General features: G+C 42.7%; 3 protein-coding genes across 3 annotated transcripts; 2 read left to right on the top strand and 1 right to left on the bottom strand.

Moving 5' to 3' along the window:
- Positions 1-483: 483 nt before the first annotated feature.
- On the bottom strand, positions 484-1,997 carry LOC134197761 (histone deacetylase 11-like). Its single transcript, XM_062667113.1, has 2 exons — positions 1,905-1,997; positions 484-1,794 (listed from the first exon to the last, which is right to left on the bottom strand). Exons 1-2 carry the CDS (start codon positions 1,980-1,982, stop codon positions 712-714), a joined length of 1,161 nt encoding a protein of 386 aa, XP_062523097.1. The 5' UTR covers positions 1,983-1,997; the 3' UTR covers positions 484-711.
- A 40-nt stretch (positions 1,998-2,037) lies between these two features.
- On the top strand, positions 2,038-9,973 carry LOC134197265 (tubulin monoglycylase TTLL3-like). Its single transcript, XM_062666551.1, has 17 exons — positions 2,038-2,533; positions 2,590-3,510; positions 3,565-3,693; positions 3,812-3,926; positions 3,992-4,236; positions 4,655-4,719; positions 4,786-4,852; positions 4,995-5,079; positions 5,145-5,240; positions 7,489-7,580; positions 7,642-7,694; positions 7,949-8,062; positions 8,120-8,225; positions 8,288-8,347; positions 8,762-8,849; positions 9,120-9,184; positions 9,377-9,973. Exons 1-17 carry the CDS (start codon positions 2,141-2,143, stop codon positions 9,818-9,820), a joined length of 3,138 nt encoding a protein of 1,045 aa, XP_062522535.1. The 5' UTR covers positions 2,038-2,140; the 3' UTR covers positions 9,821-9,973.
- Positions 9,974-10,326: 353 nt separating this feature from the next.
- LOC134197268 (IQ motif and SEC7 domain-containing protein 3-like) lies at positions 10,327-16,909 on the top strand. The gene is made up of 14 exons (XM_062666554.1): positions 10,327-10,585; positions 10,686-11,807; positions 13,828-13,986; positions 14,057-14,138; positions 14,206-14,238; positions 14,302-14,464; positions 14,645-14,784; positions 14,843-14,968; positions 15,569-15,665; positions 15,719-15,756; positions 15,819-15,921; positions 16,236-16,415; positions 16,482-16,534; positions 16,591-16,909. The coding sequence occupies exons 1-14, from the start codon at positions 10,362-10,364 to the stop codon at positions 16,729-16,731; spliced, it is 2,661 nt and encodes an 886-aa protein (XP_062522538.1). The 5' UTR covers positions 10,327-10,361; the 3' UTR covers positions 16,732-16,909.
- Positions 16,910-17,003: the final 94 nt, after the last annotated feature.

The following is a 17,003-nucleotide window of genomic DNA, read 5'->3' as shown; positions in this document are numbered from 1 at the left end:
TAGATAGGCCAGGGCAAAATTACGAGTCTAGTACACAAAAGGATGCCTGGTTGGTCACACTATGGATAAGGAGCTGCCATTAGACGGTCACGCCTCCAGCTGTACGACTGGGTTCCTGTACACTAAGCAGGAGGTAGTGGCCATGTTAAGCAATTTCCTGGAGCCTGGCCAGGTGTTCGCAGGATCACTGATTGCGATGCCAATTGCACAACTGCAGTGTGGGCACCTGAAGTCCCACCGGGACCCTAGTGTCTGATAGACTAGACTCTGTCACAGTTGGGGTCTTTGCCATCCCCAGTCAATGACCAGGTACTCATACTCCTGAGTCGAGAGAGGCAAGTGTGTGTGAGTTTCTTACCCAAGAAATTATGCCATTATACTGTCCATAGAATGGCCTTTCACGGAACCTAGAAGTTAAAGTTTGATCATCATGTCCAACAGAGAGTGCACCATGCAGTGATATGTTTGATGTTTGGCCTTGTTTCGTTATCCCTATTATCGATGCAATGCAGAAAGTGCAATTTCTACAAGAGGACATACAAATTTACATGAACTTTCTGTTAGCACTGCAAGGGAGCCATCCAGTCTCTCAATTTCAATTACACAGCTGCGATGCCATATAGGAACACATTGACTGCATCCCTTGTGAACAAATTAGCTACACATCTTTCAGTATTAAGCGATGCATACAAAGCACCATAACATGATAAATTATTTGTCAGATGTGACAATAGGTAATCGTACTTCTGTTATTCCTGGCTGTGATCGTGGGATGAGACCCTTTTTGTTGAGATTCAAAATGGAGTTTGCGATTACTTGAGCTGTGCATTGCTGGTATCCACCGGATGTTACCATGATTATTGGAATGTTATGGTCACAAGCAGCTTGGAAGACAATCTCATCACGTTTTATGATACCCGAAGCAGTGATACTCAGATTTCCTAATGGGTCGCCTTCCAGTATGTCCGTGCCGGCATTGAATACAATAAAATGTGGATTAAACTCATTCAATGCTTCTTCGACATGATGTTCAACCTTTTGTAAGTACTCGTCATCTTTTGTGCCATGTCTCAGCTCCACTTTTCGTGTGATCGCCTTTTTTGCGTGTATATCCATTGGATAGATCCCAGAATTATAAACATCCAGGATGTACACGTTGCTGTTACCCATGAAATCCCGCTCGTGCCCGTTTCCCTGATGTGCATCCAAATCGATGATCATAGCTCTCTCCACGCCATCACATTTGTTAAACGCAAACTTGATGGCCAATGTAATGTCTGCGTATGCGCAGAAGCCACCACCCTGGTCACTGTGACAGTGATGGAATCCACCACCGATATTAATCGCCCAGCCTCGTTCCAGTGCCAGCTTGGCAGCAAGGATTGTCCCTCCAGTCTGCAACCGGAGCGGTTTCAGTACCCGGCGTTGTACTAGAAAGTTGGGTATCAGCGCAACCAGAGGGACCTCAGTCACTTTGGCCACATTGATACTCCACCTGAGACTGCCCAAGTATCTCTCTGTGTGTACAGACAGCAGTTCTTCGTCGCTCGCCTCTAAAGGCTCGATGGTGTCGCTATCTGATTTGAGCATCTCACTCGCTTGCAGGTGGCGAAATACATTTCCCCACTTTTTGCTATCGAACGGATGCAGCTTCTCAAGCCCGAGAAAACCGATATTGTAGGTCGGATGGTAGACAATTGGCCACTGCTCCGGTTTCAGTTTGAGATAGAGACGAAATTCTGGGCTTTTGCGACTGGCCTCTGCCATTTTGTGAAGTCTAGATGGTAAAATAACCTAAACATAAGACTTTAGGAAGGCTGGCCCTGCAGTCAATGTTCATACTCCAACATCCAGAAAATGAAGCGGGTGACCGTATTCGTACAAAACGATACACTTACACTCACCAAGAAAAATGCTCTCCAACGGTTTCTTTTGTAGACCAGCAATGTAGGTGCAGCAATGGCAGTCAACCTACTGAACATACGGGATAATGACAGAACAACCGGGACAATGAAGATCGGTTGACATGACGAAAGCGATTGTTTACAAGACACCGTGATGTTCGTTGCACGCGACCAGTGTGCTTCGTCCTCTTTTCGTAAATGATTGGAAGGGTTCTAGCTTAATCAATACGATCCAAATGAATGACACGAGTTTACCGGCTGACATGGGACCCCCATTTAGGACTCGGTTACATCCATTGAGTTCGACCCTCGGAGCTGTTCTCGACATAGTGGAGAGTGGACACACGACAGTGACGCCTATTCGTAAGGAAACGAGGCTACGCTATAGTTTTGACTCGGAGCTCACGTTTACGCCAAAGTTGAACGAAGCGAGTCTCAAGATGGCAAGAGAACGAGGCCACAATTGGAAAGAAAGCTACGAATCTCGTCAAGCGGCACAGATAGCTGAGCATGAACGCGCTTTCACGTTCAAACCGCGTGTAAGTATGCGTAGTGAGAGGATAGCTCAGCGTCTCAACTCGACATTTTTGTCTCGGCAACAGCAACACGTGGAGAGGCGACGGCAACTGGTAAGACGCGCCTCTAAGTTGTGATAGCACGTCGAAGTGCTAAAACGTGTTTTTAGATGGAGCACTTGACATCCGGGCGTAGACCGGTGAGAGGAGCACGCACGTTACCGAAGACAATTTCTGTCACTCACATGAATCTCTCCAATACGTCATCATCCAGGGTGCTATCTACCAGTAGTTTTAACACAAGTAAAAGTCTTTGTGACGTCGGTATTAGAAATATGACGTCAACATCCGGGACATCTCTCACGCCTGTTGAGTTTCCCACAGATTCTTCAGACAGGGAGTTTGATGAAATGTTGTCTTCACGGAATGCCATTGATCAAGAGAATTTGAGAAAAGGCAGTGTGACGAGATCAACTGATAAGCTCGTTGCGATAGAAAAGAGTGTGTATCTTACATCTGTGCCACTGAAAAGGAAAAGGAGTGATGGCGAACGTCATACAAAACACAAACGTTGTTCAACATTTCCAACATCTTCCAATGAGAATCGAGATGTGACTTCATTGAAAGCAACAGATGAGGCCACCAGATTGAGAACTAAATCACTTTCTTCTGTCCAAAAGTCTTTCAAGGCAGTACAATTGAAGCCGACCTTTGTCCCTGTGACTAAACATTTAGAAAATAGTTTAAATATTTTTCATGTGAAACGAGCAAAAGAGGCTGCTAGCATTGCAATCAGAGAGAAAAAGGTATTTCTTTGTATAGGTCCATACATGCCGATTCGACAGAGTCTTCGTCGACGTGGATGGGTTGAGAAGAACTACAAAGGCCCACTGGGCGCACTGAAACAGAGAAAAAAGGACAAACAGAAAAACAGCAAACAGTCCAAGTTGGCAACGAAAGGGAACGAAAGTGGGAAGACGGAGAGCAGTCAGTCAAGCGACAGTGACAGTGACAGTGACACGGAGATGTCAGATCAGTTAGTTCAAGCATATAGGGAAGAGTTTACTGATGACGAAGAGTACAGTATGGCGGTGAGAGATGATGGCAAAGCTTTGTAATGTTATTGCATAATGGACTTTGTTTAGTCTCGAGCTGTGAGGTTAACTTATCCACATTTTGTCTGGACGTGTAAGCGAGATGACATCGAGTTCCGGTTTCTGAGGAGAGACCAGATTGTTAGTCACTACCAGCAAGCTGTTTCGTTCACTACAAAGGCAAGATTGCAATGACCAACTAACATTATATGATGGACTGAGTTGTCGATTTCGACAAATCTCATTTGACAAACAAGCATAGTAATTACAATGCAACATGCCATGTTTCTTACTTTAGGTTGGACTGTGCAAAAACTTGAGCAACCTAATTTGGTTCTCAGACACCGATCCACACACATTTTTTCCTCGCTGTTATCGGCTTTGTGCAGATGACGAGAAGAAGACTTTTATTGGTGCGTTATTGTATTAAACACACTAGCAGCTTTACTGTCTGACTCGCATTTGTGTTGTTGTTTAGATGACTTTCGATTAACTGCGGCAGTCAATATCTTGAAATGGGTGGTTGAAAATTCGCACTTGAAGATGTCTGTTGCTATTGGTGATACTTGCAATCAGTCTGTCGCGAGCGTAGGGCAGAGAAAGGATGATGAGGACAAAGAGATATCACATGTGGTGTCTGAAGATGCAGTTAATATGGCTCTGATTGCATGTGATGAGTTTATTAAGTTTAGAAATCACTCAGACATTGATGAAACGCCATCTGTAAGTCACTGGGATATGCAACAGTATTCTTGTGTGTGTGTGTGTGTGTGTGTGTGTGTGTGTGTGTGTGTGTGTGTGTGTGTGTGTGTGTGTGTGCATGTGTGTGTGTGTGTGTGTGTGTGTGCATGTGTGTGTGTGTGTGTGTGTGTGTGTGTGTGTGTGTGTGTGCACGTATGTGCCTGCCTGCGTGTGTGTGTATGTGTGTGTGTGTGTGTGTGTGTGTGTGTGTGTGTGTGCACGTATGTGCCTGCGTGTGTGCGTGCGTGCGTGCATGCATGCATGTGTGTGTGTGTGTGTGTGTGTGTGTGTGTGTGTGTGTGTGTGTGTGTGTGCATGTAATTGACTATAATTTGTCTTGTCTTTTGTGTGTTTCTATGTACAGTTACTGAAAGATAATTAGTTGCTTTCCTTTTTACAGAAAGCACCAGTTATATCAGATAATGACTGGAATGATCTTATCCAGTCTTCATATCAACTAACACAGTGAGACTACTTTGAAATATTAATTTGCTCACAACAGATATTTACAGTTTTTCTGTTCGTTCATAGGGAACAAGGTGTTCTTTCTTCATTGTCTGGTATTACTTACAACAGATGTGTAGCTGTACTGAATATGGTAAATCCTTTTGTAAAGAAGTGTGTGTGTGTGTGTGTGTGTGTGTGTGTGTGTGTGTGTGTGCACGTGCTTGCATGCGTGTGTTTGTGTGTGTTTGTTTGTTTGTGTGTTTGTATTGTCACATTCATTGTTTACTTTGTAGTTGAAGGGTCATCTTCCACAGTTGGATTTGGATGGCCTGACGAACATATGGATAGTGAAACCTGGTGCAAAGTCACGTGGAAGAGGTGACTGTTGTTGATGTCTATGAAACTACAATATGACATTTCAGCTTTGCTCTGATTTGCTGCAGGGATATTTTGTTTGAATCGGTTGGAATCAATTCTTGAACTAGTGTCTAGCACGGTGCAGAAGAAAGAGAACAAGCTGATTGTGCAGAAATATATTGGTGAGAATAACAAATGATATGATTAAGAGATTCAACTATATACATACAAGCACAGACACTTAACTTTGAGATTCAAGCTGGGAGCACCGAGAGTCGACATCAATAAATGTTGACAGGTTTAAAATAAATGAGCATAGGTGATTACATGGAGATGTGCAAATGAGATACACATAGATAGATATATGGATTAGGACTGTTTTGAATTCTGTGTCTAATAGACAAAGCAGCAAAGTGTGTGGGCAACGAATACAGATAGACAGACAGACAGGACAGACAGACAGTGTCTCATGATGGAATCATCATTTTGGGCACACCCATTGGCACAAAATCGTCTGTCGTCTCCTCTTGCTTAAACATATCAGAGTCTAGCTTTCTTTGTGTGACGAATTTGTTAAATTGGGAGACGTGCAAAGTGTTATGCTGCTCCTAAGAGGCTCTCACGTTCCCTGCCTGAATTACCTGGCACGCTCAATTTGTCCTGAGTCACTCACAAAAGCTGCTAAAACACACGATTCTCAGACATGAATCACATTCTGCTGCATTCTTGGACTTGACTTGATTGAGGATAGAAGTGGCACCAAGCCATTTTGCCTATTAGGCTAGGTGGTTTGGCATGTCTTCTTTGGCCACCGTGAGCCAACCTGCGTTGTTGCTTCTTGGTGTCATGCAACAGCCGAGTTACCACTTTGCTTTCCTTCTCTTATTCCTGCCATAGACAGCCTTGTCATCTCACCAAGGCAAGCCTTAGGTAAAGCATTCACGCAGTCCATTCTGTAGGAGAGACTGTTTCTTCCCTCCTTTCATCTACTGGGAAGATTCACCATCAGCTATACGCATCTATTGCTAAACACGATGCAGAGCAGTTGATCGGTGGAGCCCCCACAGCTCGTGACGTCGCATGGCTTCGCTCCTCAAAGGGAAAGGAGCTTGAGCTTAGCTAAACGCAATCCCAACTTTGGAAGTGTTCGCACTTGATAACCATGAATTTCGTTTGGCAACCTTCTTGAGATTGGGCTTGCCCATCCACCTTTCCGATTGGATGACCACATGTAACTGTGGAGCCACCCTAGATGGCAGTGGGTACCATCTGTTAACATGTAAATCTGGTGGTGGGCCGGTTTGGTCACATGAAGCCATAGCATCAACTTGGTCTGACTGTCTTCGAGAGCTAAATGAGCACAACCGAAGAGAGCCACGGCATCGCTATTCAAGTTCAAATAATAGACCAGACATTGTGGCATTTGACCCTGACAAGGGTTGTAACATTGACCTGGTTATAGCTCTGGCACACCCTTGGAGCTCTGATATTTTTCCACGGTCATCTGAGTCAGATGGTGCTGCTGCAGAAAGAAGAGAAGAGAGGAAGAAGGCAAAATATGCAAAGGAAAATCTACCAGGTGGATCAACAGTCAGTTTCATTCCTTAGTTATAGAACATTTTGGACGATGGGGTGAGATGGGAAAAAACTAGGCTAGCCAAGAAGTCACGTGATGAACTTGGTTGACCTAACGCTGCTGAGTTTCTGGACATCTGGAGAAAGAGATTCTCAACTCAACTTCAGAAGTGCAATGCAAAGGTCATCATGAGAAAAATCTCAGCTCTAACAAATAACATTGACTGTACTGTAGATTGCTCTACCCAGTTTTTCAGCCACTAAGTTGGCTCTGCAGTAGTCTGCATTGTTCTCTTTTAGGTGTTACATGTTTGTTTGTTTTTAAAATGTAGTTCTAGTAAACTCTCGTAGTTACAGAACTTTATGTAGTTACCTTGCTAGCATTGTATTATAGATGTATGTTTGAAATAAATGTTATTTGACAGACAGACAGACAGACAGACAGACAAACAGACAGATAGAGGAACTCTACTTATTGACTAGCTTTTAAGCTCTTGATGGAAATTTCTTTGGATTTGAAATATATGTATTTGACAGACAGACAGACAGACAGACAGACAGACAGAGACAGACAGACAGACAGACAGATGGACAGACAAATAGACAGGCAAGCATGCAGACAGTGACATTGTCACGAGGATTACTGTATATTTAGTGCATGTTTGTAATTGTGCTGAAAATGTTTGAAATAAATGAAGACAGACAGACAGACAGACCGGCAGACATACATACAGACAGATGGATTGACAGATAGGTAGCTAGGTAGATAAACAGATGGATGTTGACAGAACGTTAATAAATTGGATATTGATGTTGGCTTAATTAACAAAAGCCAATGAACTTGTTTGTCATTAGAGCGACCTCTCCTCATCTATGAGACAAAGTTTGACATTCGTCAGTGGTTTCTTGTCACTGACTGGAATCCTCTAACGATGTGGGTTTACAAGGTAAATAGAGCTGATAATCTGTCTACTTTGCAACTTGACAAACAATAGGTTTTGTCACTAGAAATGTTATTTACGCTTTAGCACACAGTTATTCACACTGGACAAATTAGATCAGTAAGTCATCATCATATTAGGCAAATGTGCCTGTGTGTGTGTGTGTGTGTGTGTGTGTGTGTGTGTGTGTGTGTGTGTGTGTGTGTGTGTGTGTGTGTTTCTGTGTGTCTGTCTGTCTGTCCGTCTGTCTGTCCGTCTGTCTGTCTAACATCAGTATGTCTATGTTTTAATTAGAGTTATCATGTAATATAATTACTACATTCAACTGTTAGTTTACTAGTCATTGTGAGTGTGTTTATGAGTGTGTTTATCAGGAGTGTACATTTGTGCAACAATTCAATCCAGAAACATTATGAGAACGCAATTCGACCAAGCGAACTCCCCGAAGAAAACATGTGGGACGAAGAACAGTTCCAGTCATTCCTATCGTAATTCCATACCTACATGAATTTCACTATCATCATTTGACAAGAATTATGTCATAGTGCTCGCGGTGCAGGCAGAGCGTGGCAAGATGTGATATATCCAGGTATGAAACAGGCTCTGGTTGCTGTCTTGCTTACCTCACAAGACGACATGGATTTGAGAAAGGTTGACATTGGCGATGGAACGAGTGAGATGTCTGTGACTGATGCATACTGTTGTGAGTATAGAATTCGTTTGAGTTGTTTGGCGCTGACTTTATGATCACCGAAGACTACAGACCATGGCTGGTAAGTCAGTAGCACAGTTGATGTTATAGTTAGTATTGGGTGTCTTTACAGCAATGATACCATTCTATGTGGCACGTAACAACTGCTAAGACAACAACCACTTGTAATGAAGCGACGATTTCATTATATGCCTCGTACTTTATCTTGTTACAGCAAGAGCATTGTTGGACCTTTATACGATTGGGGAGGCCAGCTGCTGAGGTTGAAGTATTTGAGAGACTTTGGTTAGTGTCTAAAAGGCCACACCTACTAATATTGGGGGCCAATATTGGGGGCCATGGCATATGTGGTGACACCACTGTAATCATATGTATTTGCTTGGATGCATTGACTTAACACTGTTGACTTAGAGCGATCGTATCAGGCTAACTGTTGTGATTCAAATAAGCGTTTCTTGTTGATCACTTTTATTAGATTGAAATCAACTCTAGTCCCGCGATGTCTGCAAGCTCGAAAGTGACTGCGAAGCTGTGCCCTCAGGTAATGGAGGACACGTTGAAAGGTTAGTTTTTGAAACATTTCAATGGGTAGGAATATGAGCATCACATATGGATAGATGGCTACTACTACTAATTAGCTAAACAACACTTCCATACTCTTAGGCTTTTGTCAATAATAATCTAACAGTATCATGCAACTTCAGCCAACTTTGGTTTGGAAACTGCCCTGACATGTTATAATCACTTGACTAGAGTGAAACTGTTTAATACAGTAAACGGCATTTGTTGTACTGTGCACGGTATTCAGTGTCGTTTCTTGTGTTTTGTTTCAGTTGTTTTGGATCGTCGTCGAGACAAGAATGCCGACATTGGATGGTTCGAGTTGGGCTATAAACAGGTACATATAAATAGACGCCACGTGAGCATGTTAGACTAGCACCTTCCCAGACTTCTGTTGACCTTGTGGTGTCAGGTTCTCATGTATGCCACATGTAAAAGTGTCATACAGAACCTGATGCAACAAGGTCACAAGAGACATTAAAAATGAATGCCATATGCATGTCTAAGCTCCACGTATTGTTTGCTCTAGAATCATGTTGCAGTACCCACTTACGTTGGCATGCAGCTAGTTGTTGAAGGACAACATATGAACTTAAATACACAGAACCGAAAGCCAATGCCCAAACCAGAACCTGCTTCGAAACTTCGACCACAGAGCTCGGTCTCGATTTCTGGACATTCCCATTATGATAGCAGCATCTTCAGTGAGAATAACGACGACAGTGATGATGGCAGTCAGTTGGTGAAAAAACACGTGAAGTCTCAGGATAGTGTCACATGCTGTCCAACCAGAGTTGTTTCTCCCGGACTGGCGCCACTCCCACAGCACACACAAAGATTGACGCAGAAGAGAGCACCAGTAAACATAAAGAGGCCGTTGACTACATCTATGAATCGATCTCGTCTCAGGTCTGTTTCACTGAAACTACGCACGGTTGGTCTGGCAGTGTTTGGATCCAAACCAGGCAAATAGGACTCTGTACAGAAATATAGTAAAAATTGAATGAGTAATAAGAGCAAAATCTGGATATGCTTTGGACTATTCAGCTTAGGCATAATTTATTGCATATTTGTAAGTACCACTCTTGTAAAACATTGAGTTTCTATGATTGTGTGGATTCTCCAGGAGACCCATGACAGTGTGTACTAGAATTACTAACGTGTATTACTCCTATCCCCAGACCACGTGACAAGCCCAATCTGAACCTCCAATATTACCGCATCTGGAACAGTGATATGTCCCTACTAGGAGGTTCTGTACTTTTAGGAAAGTTAGGCAATAGAAAACCATTGAAATGCTAATTTCATCCTCCACGCCCTCTGCCCATTGTAACAGAAATTGACAACTCGTGCCGACGCGTGCGTTCTATTATCAAACCCCTGTCGCTATGGCGGATTCCTCACATGTAAACTGTCGGTATCCATTGGTCAAGCCACACGTGGGCGAAATATCCCGTATTACACATCCGGATGCACCTACGCCCGATTGCTTATTTTGCGTAAGATCAGCAACCATGATGGACAGCATCGACATCAGCAAGGCGACAGGCCTACTCGGTGAGATTCGCAAGATTATCGTACATCAAGACGAGCTCATTCGTCAAAAACAGATGGACATCGAGGACTTACAACGAGAACGAGACGGTCTTAGACAGCAAGTGGTACAGTTGACCATCCAATTGGAGTCCTCACATACTAATGCGCGAATCGAGTCGCCGACTGCGGCGGTAGGCGGAGTGTAAGTTCCATTTTGACAACTTGCTAAACAGTCGCTCTTTACACCGTGTCATTTGATTGGCTCGCTCCTTCACAAGGTGTCATTTGATTGGTTTCTGTAGACAAAAGGCGACAAGCAAGCTGATTGAACGTGCGGCATTTACGCGACAATCAGCAAGTCTGAGAGACGTCGACGTCAAGTGTAGAGTACAGGACTACGAGCGGAGAACGAGCAAAGACCTCGAGCAGCTCCTCAACGGTCACCGATGCGGCAGCACAAGCACACACGAGGTTGAAAATCAACTCGGGAGGTCTGACGACGAGGGTGATGATGACGTGAGCGAGCTACGTGAGTTTCGCCGCAAGTCCGATGCCACGCCTCCTAGCAACCGCATAGGTGGGCATGTGCGACGGCACACTGTAGCACACCGTCCTCCTGAGCGTCGCCTGTTCACCAGCTCAGGAAGGAGGCGGAGGATGACGCAGCGACGTGCGAAATTGCCACCAGTCAATAGAAACAGCAGCACTTGGGAAGGTGCCTACATTCTCTCGCCGGACATGGAAGTTAGAATCCGCGAGAAAATATTATCCGAGCTGAGCAAGAAGTATGGAGACAAGGACAGGATTTCTAAAGCAGCGGTTGTGATTCAGACCTCGTTTAGAGGGTACATGCTCAGGAAGCATTTGTGTCTAATCAAAGCAATGCCATTCAGGCGGAGAACTCCGTCGATTGCTAACTTCTTGCTTGATATTTCCAACCATCATCCTGCTCCGAGTCTTCTCCGGTCTTCCTCTGCTTGCTCACCGCACGGGCTTTGTGCTTCACAAGACAGAGTGAGACGAGCGAGGTCGACGACTCCTCCCAGGTCAATGGCTTCACCAATTCATGAAGCCTCTAGTACAGAAACGGATGGACAAGTGTCAAACACGAAGGAAAAAGTGATTGAAATAGTTACCATCAAGCCTTCCGTCATTGTAGAAAACGCGTTTGGAGATGACACAAGTCGGGAACTGACTCCGTTTGATGGTTTGGGTGTAAGAGGAGAGGACTCAACGAGCGTTAGTTCTGCATTCAGTGAAAGCACGGTTGATTCGACAGGACAGAGTAGGATTATTGAGTCAGAGATGTCACTGGATTCGAATGACCATCATGTTCATCTGCCTCAAGTGATCGTTCAGAGACGAGGTGAAGGTCGAACACAGCAAGAGAGATTGTATCAAATGGGCATCAACCATTTTAACAGGCAAGCTTTTCTTTTTGAATGCAGAAGGAAGCTGTGTGCATAACAGCTACCTGCTTTGCAACACAATGTGTAAATATGAACCTGTTGATTGGTAGATAGGTGACTCAGTGTACACTCACAGTTTTCCATCTATCTCGAGAATTCCTCTAAGTTTTCTCTAGGCACATTTATTGAATCACCAAAGCGCTGTCTTTGCTGCACCCATGAGGTTGCAGAGGGTTGATTAACTTAACCTATGTATGCCCTTAGTTTGCTCCCATGATGTTATCTTAGTTGCCTCCTACATAGCAACATGTATGAATTCGATTTGCGTAGGGGGTACTTTTGCAAGTGGATGTGACAATCTTTCTATTATGTAGCTCTTAAGATGTATGGTCAGGCAAATTGCAGGGGCTTTGTAGCAATGTTTACTATTGGAGATCTCCTAGTCACTGAGGAGTCTTTACTGGTATAGGATTCTATCAGAATATGCTTGTTCAGTCTTGTGGGTCTATGGATGGTGTCCCTAAAGGATTTCCTTGTAGGGGAGGACTTAGGAGTGTGTTTATTTGTTTATTCTTTTGGTAAGCAGTGCTAGTGTGGGGGTCAGTTATGAGGTCTCTAATCAACAAAGGACCTGCTGATGAATTTAGAATGAGGTATGACCTACACCTTATGGGTTTGCTGTTGCCCTAATCTTATATGTGTGCATTGCATCAGAGAGCTAGCTATTAGGGCATGGTAATGTCTTTGTTAATTAATATTTAATGCCAAGGTGCCAGGTCAGTCACATGATTCTATTGTAGTCCAACTCCATGCCATTTCCTGTCTAAGTTGTCAGTTCTCAAGGAAAGACAATGTTAGACAGGAAGGGAACAGAAGGTGCTACTTTTCTGAGGTTAACAGGATTGCTTACCTCACTGCAACTGGAAGTAATGGGAGCTTGTGGGTAAGCTAGAGTCAGCTCTTGTTTGGTCGAAAACACAAATAGCTGCAGTAGATATGACCAGTTCTAGTAATTCTGATGTCATTGAGTCTGTGTAAATTAATGAAGCACATGGTTGCATTGAAGTATATCGTTGAGATTAATTGTAGTTAACATATTGGTGTGTGTGTGTGTGTGTGTGTGTGTGTGTGTGTGTGTGTGTGTGTGTGTGTGTGTGTGTGTGTGTGTGTGTGTGTGCATGTGCATGTGTGTGCATGTGTGCATGTGCATGCATGTGTGCATGTGCATGCATGTGTGCATGTGCATGCATGTGTGCATGTGCATGCATGTGTGCATGTGCATGCATGTGTGCATGTGCATGATGTGCATGCATGTGTGCATGCGTGAGTGTGTGCATGCATTGGTTGGTTGGTTTGTTGGTTGGTTGGCTGGTTGGTTGGTTGGTTGGTTACCAAGAGCCACAGAGGTGGATACTATTATGTATAAGGAACTGACTGATGATTGGTGCTTTTTGGATATAACAACCATTTGATTAGGAAGGACTAGATTATATATAGACATGGGTGGGCTATATAGATGTATTATATGGGAGTCTTCTCACGGGTAGAAGTAAAATTTTATACAGGTAATCACTATGGAGGTGCATGTAGCATATTGCATTACTGAGACCAATGCTGTTTGTTTTTGGATGTAGTATATTTTACCTCAAGGTTTGTAGTGGTAGAGGTATTATTGGTCTTTCTTACCCTCTAGTAATTTGTTTGTATTACTTTGTCGTTTGGGTGTCCTTTGCTTTGTCAAGAGGTAATAGGCGGTGTAGACAATTGTTTGTAACTAGGCAATGATATAGACGTTTATTATTGTCACATTGATTGTTTGTTCTTTGTTTGTTTGATTGCGCTCACTATATTGTCTGTCTGCTGCTACGATGTGTCTCTGATTGTTTCTTTACAGGGGATTATGTTTAGTTCTGATATTGTAGCATATGTCCAAGGGTATAACCGTACCACGTTGTGTACAATTGATTGGAACTTTGTGTCATGTACACTTGATCATCATTTTCCACAGTTGTAATCATGTTGGTTCTGTTTGCAGGAACCCCAATAAAGGCATCTTATTTTTGGTGTCAGAACAGTTGTTGGAGGATTCCCCGTATGATGTTGCCAACTTTTTGCTGACATCGAAAGGTTTGAGCAAGCTCAGGATCGGAGAATACCTTGGTGATCAGAATGAATTCAATGTGGCAGTGCTGCAGTAAGTAACTATAACTTTTAGTGACTTTTCGTCATATTTGAGTAGATTTTAATGGTTGATATTTTTGTAGTGAAGTATCAAACATGATTGATCTGAAAGGTCTTTCATTTGTTGCTGCTTTGAGAAAATTTCAATCTCACTTCATACTTCCTGTATGTTATTTTGCTTGGATGCTCACATGATCATAGGAAATTAATTTATTGTAATTGGCTGTTTTAGGGCGAGGCTCAGAAGATAGACCGTATAATAGAGGTATTAGTTGTGTTGGCATTGTGTGGGTGACAGAACTACCTTCATGTAGTTGTTTTTTATTAGGCGTTTGCTGTTTCATTTTCGTTCACTAATCATGGTTGTGTGAGCACTCAAAAAGACACTATCTTTATTTTGGCTTTCTCAACTATCATGTTGAACACTGATTTGCACAACCCAAGTGTTAAACGTCGTATGACAAAGGAGGACTTTGTTAAGAACAACAGAGGTAGACGTGGACACACACATGCACACACACACCCACACACACATACACGCACACACACACACACACACACACACACACACACACACACACACACACACACACACACACACATCAGACAGATGACAGTTTAATATTAGCCTTAATACTATGTGTTCACATAACTTTTGTGTGTCATTACAGGTATTGATAATGGGAAGGACTTGTCAAAGTTCTTGCTTGAGAATGTGTATGAAAGCATCAAGTCAGAGCCTTTGAGTGCAGCTGAAGACCACTGCAGTCAAGTAGCTCAGATTGAGAAACAAATATCAGGATTGGCAATTGTATTATTTCATTATGGAGTTTTTGTATGAGGCTGTTTCTGATGTTTTGTATGTTTAGAAACTTGCAGCCCCACATCGACAGTTGATACAGATGAACCAAGTCAATGAGGTTTTAGATCCATTTAAGAAGCAAGCCAACAGTGCTCATCCACGTGTGGTTTATCTCTTTAACGATCTTCTTCTGGTATGAATTAGACAAAAACCTTGTCTTGGTCAGTTGTTTTGTCTATTTGTCTTCCTACTGTAGCAGTGTCTGCCTGTTTTCCTGTCATACTGTTTACCACTGTCTTACCTTCTTGTCTGTCTGTTTTCCTGTGTTTTATTCCTACCTATAGGTTGTCCTTGGTTCTATTTTTGCTTGCATTTGTGTCTTTTCTACCTTCTTTTATTTCTGCCCGTTTTTATTTTCTCTCTCTCGTCTTTTTGCATGGCTGATTGCCTCTGTTTGCTGCTACTTGATCTTACTTTAGAGGTACAGTACCATTTTGTCATTTAGTGTTTATGAGGCTAATTTGACATTTGAGTCAATAAAGTGAGATCTGTTTGTGTGTTTATCTTGTTTTATAATTTGTTGTTTTTCTTATCTCAGCTAGCTAGCTGTGTCCCTATCTCACTTTAAAAATACCTTTGCATATGCAGTATTGAGCAGTCTTTCTCTATTTCCTGTAATAATTGTATGTTTTGGGGTGGTTTAATGTGTGATTAGTGATGTGTTGTTGTTTCTGTGAGTGTTGATACTTGATATTGGTTATAAGTATTGACAGGGCTTCTTCTATTTTCATAGCTTGTAAAGGAAAACGCGCGGCGTAGCCCCTACAAATACCATGTCAAACATTGTGTGGCTCTCTGTGGACTGACAGTGAAGGAATTTCAAAACACCAGTATGTGTGGTAAAATTGTTGACATGTTTGAGTTCTAATCTTTTTCTTACTAGATTTCAAACATGGGGTCACATTGGAATCAACATACAAAGTATTTATTGCACCTCTTGTGAATGGCTTTGGTGGTTTGTGATTGAGTTGTTTGTATTGTAGAAACTTCATCTCAGTGTATCTACTAGTAAACAAAGAGAGATGTTTGTTTCTGACCTCCAAGAGGTTCTTATTGAGGTTGAAGACATGGAAAGTGAGAGATTAGGTAAGTTAAATGCTGTTGTACATCCTAGATGGTGTAGACTACTTTGTTGTATGAAGAGGTTAGCCATTCAGTGTGAATAAACTCAACATTTGAAGAAGACCATGAACACTGACACAGACACACGCGCGCACGCACACACACACACACACACACACGCACGCACACGCACACACACACACACACACACACACACACACACACACACACACACACACACACACACACACACCAGAACTGGAACTGTATGCATAAATGTACATACAATTCACACAGCCAGGAACTCGTGGACTGTAACATTGATGTTTTCTGTCTAGCGGAAATGGAGACACTTGCTCCTCCATTAGCTAGATCTCGGCGACGAGGCACGGGACTCACAAGAACTGATGACTGGTCAAACCAAAGTGCAGAAAACAGGAGAAAGTCATCAGTCAGTCTCAGCCCTTACCTGCCTCGCCGATCCTCATCTTACAGTGCAGTTTCGATATCATTAGATGGTAAAGATATGAAGTCGGTATCAATTAGTTGATGATTATGTCTGATATTTGTGTTATTTATTTTAGACATTGGTGTAATTTCAAGAAGCAGCATCCATTCAGATCAAGATTCACTCGAGGTACACACCCACATCAAATTCATGTCACTGTCTTGTCACTAATCGTGTTTGTCTAGCAGAATATGAGTCTCGCCACTCTACGTTCTCGATCAGACTCTCCCACTCCCTCGACGAATAGCAGGTTGAGCTTATCCAACGTGAGCAATGGTAGCAGTAGAAGGGGATTTCTCAGATGGAAAAAGAAAGATAAATCATAACTAAGACTGTACGTTGGCAAGATCAATGGCCCTATTATTTTTTGAAAAACTGGTTACACTTTCATTGCAGTCGTAGAGCACTATGAGCTGAGACTAGTAGATTAATTAACATACAATTACTGAATTTTTCTGGTGTGTATTGACTTGTTAAATTTTGTGCTGTAGATTCAACTCGAAAGTAGTTGTAGGATTTTTTTGTGGCTATGCATGGGTAGCATATTGCGTGAGTTCTTTTGTATTGCTGTATTGACTATGGCAGTTTGGGAAGAAGT

This window comes from Corticium candelabrum, chromosome 22 (assembly GCF_963422355.1).
Source record: "Corticium candelabrum chromosome 22, ooCorCand1.1, whole genome shotgun sequence".
Classification (NCBI taxonomy): Eukaryota; Metazoa; Porifera; class Homoscleromorpha; order Homosclerophorida; family Plakinidae; genus Corticium; species Corticium candelabrum.
Note: the sequence above shows the minus strand (reverse complement) of the source record. Positions and strands in the feature narration are given on the sequence as shown.

What these genes read in the sequence shown, in the direction of transcription:
- LOC134197761 (XM_062667113.1), bottom strand. Translation starts at nt 1,982, where the DNA reads ATGTTCAGTAGGTTGACTGCCATTGCTGCACCTACATTGCTGGTCTAC. An exon ending in GTTGGAGAGCATTTTTCTTG is followed by an intron (nt 1,795 to 1,904) that starts GTGAGTGTAAGT and finishes TCTTATGTTTAG; the next exon opens with GTTATTTTACCATCTAGACT.
- LOC134197265 (XM_062666551.1), top strand. Translation starts at nt 2,141, where the DNA reads ATGAATGACACGAGTTTACCGGCTGACATGGGACCCCCATTTAGGACT. An exon ending in TGCAAAGTCACGTGGAAGAG is followed by an intron (nt 5,080 to 5,144) that starts GTGACTGTTGTT and finishes GATTTGCTGCAG; the next exon opens with GGATATTTTGTTTGAATCGG. An exon ending in AATGGAGGACACGTTGAAAG is followed by an intron (nt 8,850 to 9,119) that starts GTTAGTTTTTGA and finishes GTTTTGTTTCAG; the next exon opens with TTGTTTTGGATCGTCGTCGA.
- LOC134197268 (XM_062666554.1), top strand. Translation starts at nt 10,362, where the DNA reads ATGATGGACAGCATCGACATCAGCAAGGCGACAGGCCTACTCGGTGAG. An exon ending in AATCTCACTTCATACTTCCT is followed by an intron (nt 14,139 to 14,205) that starts GTATGTTATTTT and finishes TGGCTGTTTTAG; the next exon opens with GGCGAGGCTCAGAAGATAGA. An exon ending in CATTGGAATCAACATACAAA is followed by an intron (nt 15,757 to 15,818) that starts GTATTTATTGCA and finishes TTTGTATTGTAG; the next exon opens with AAACTTCATCTCAGTGTATC.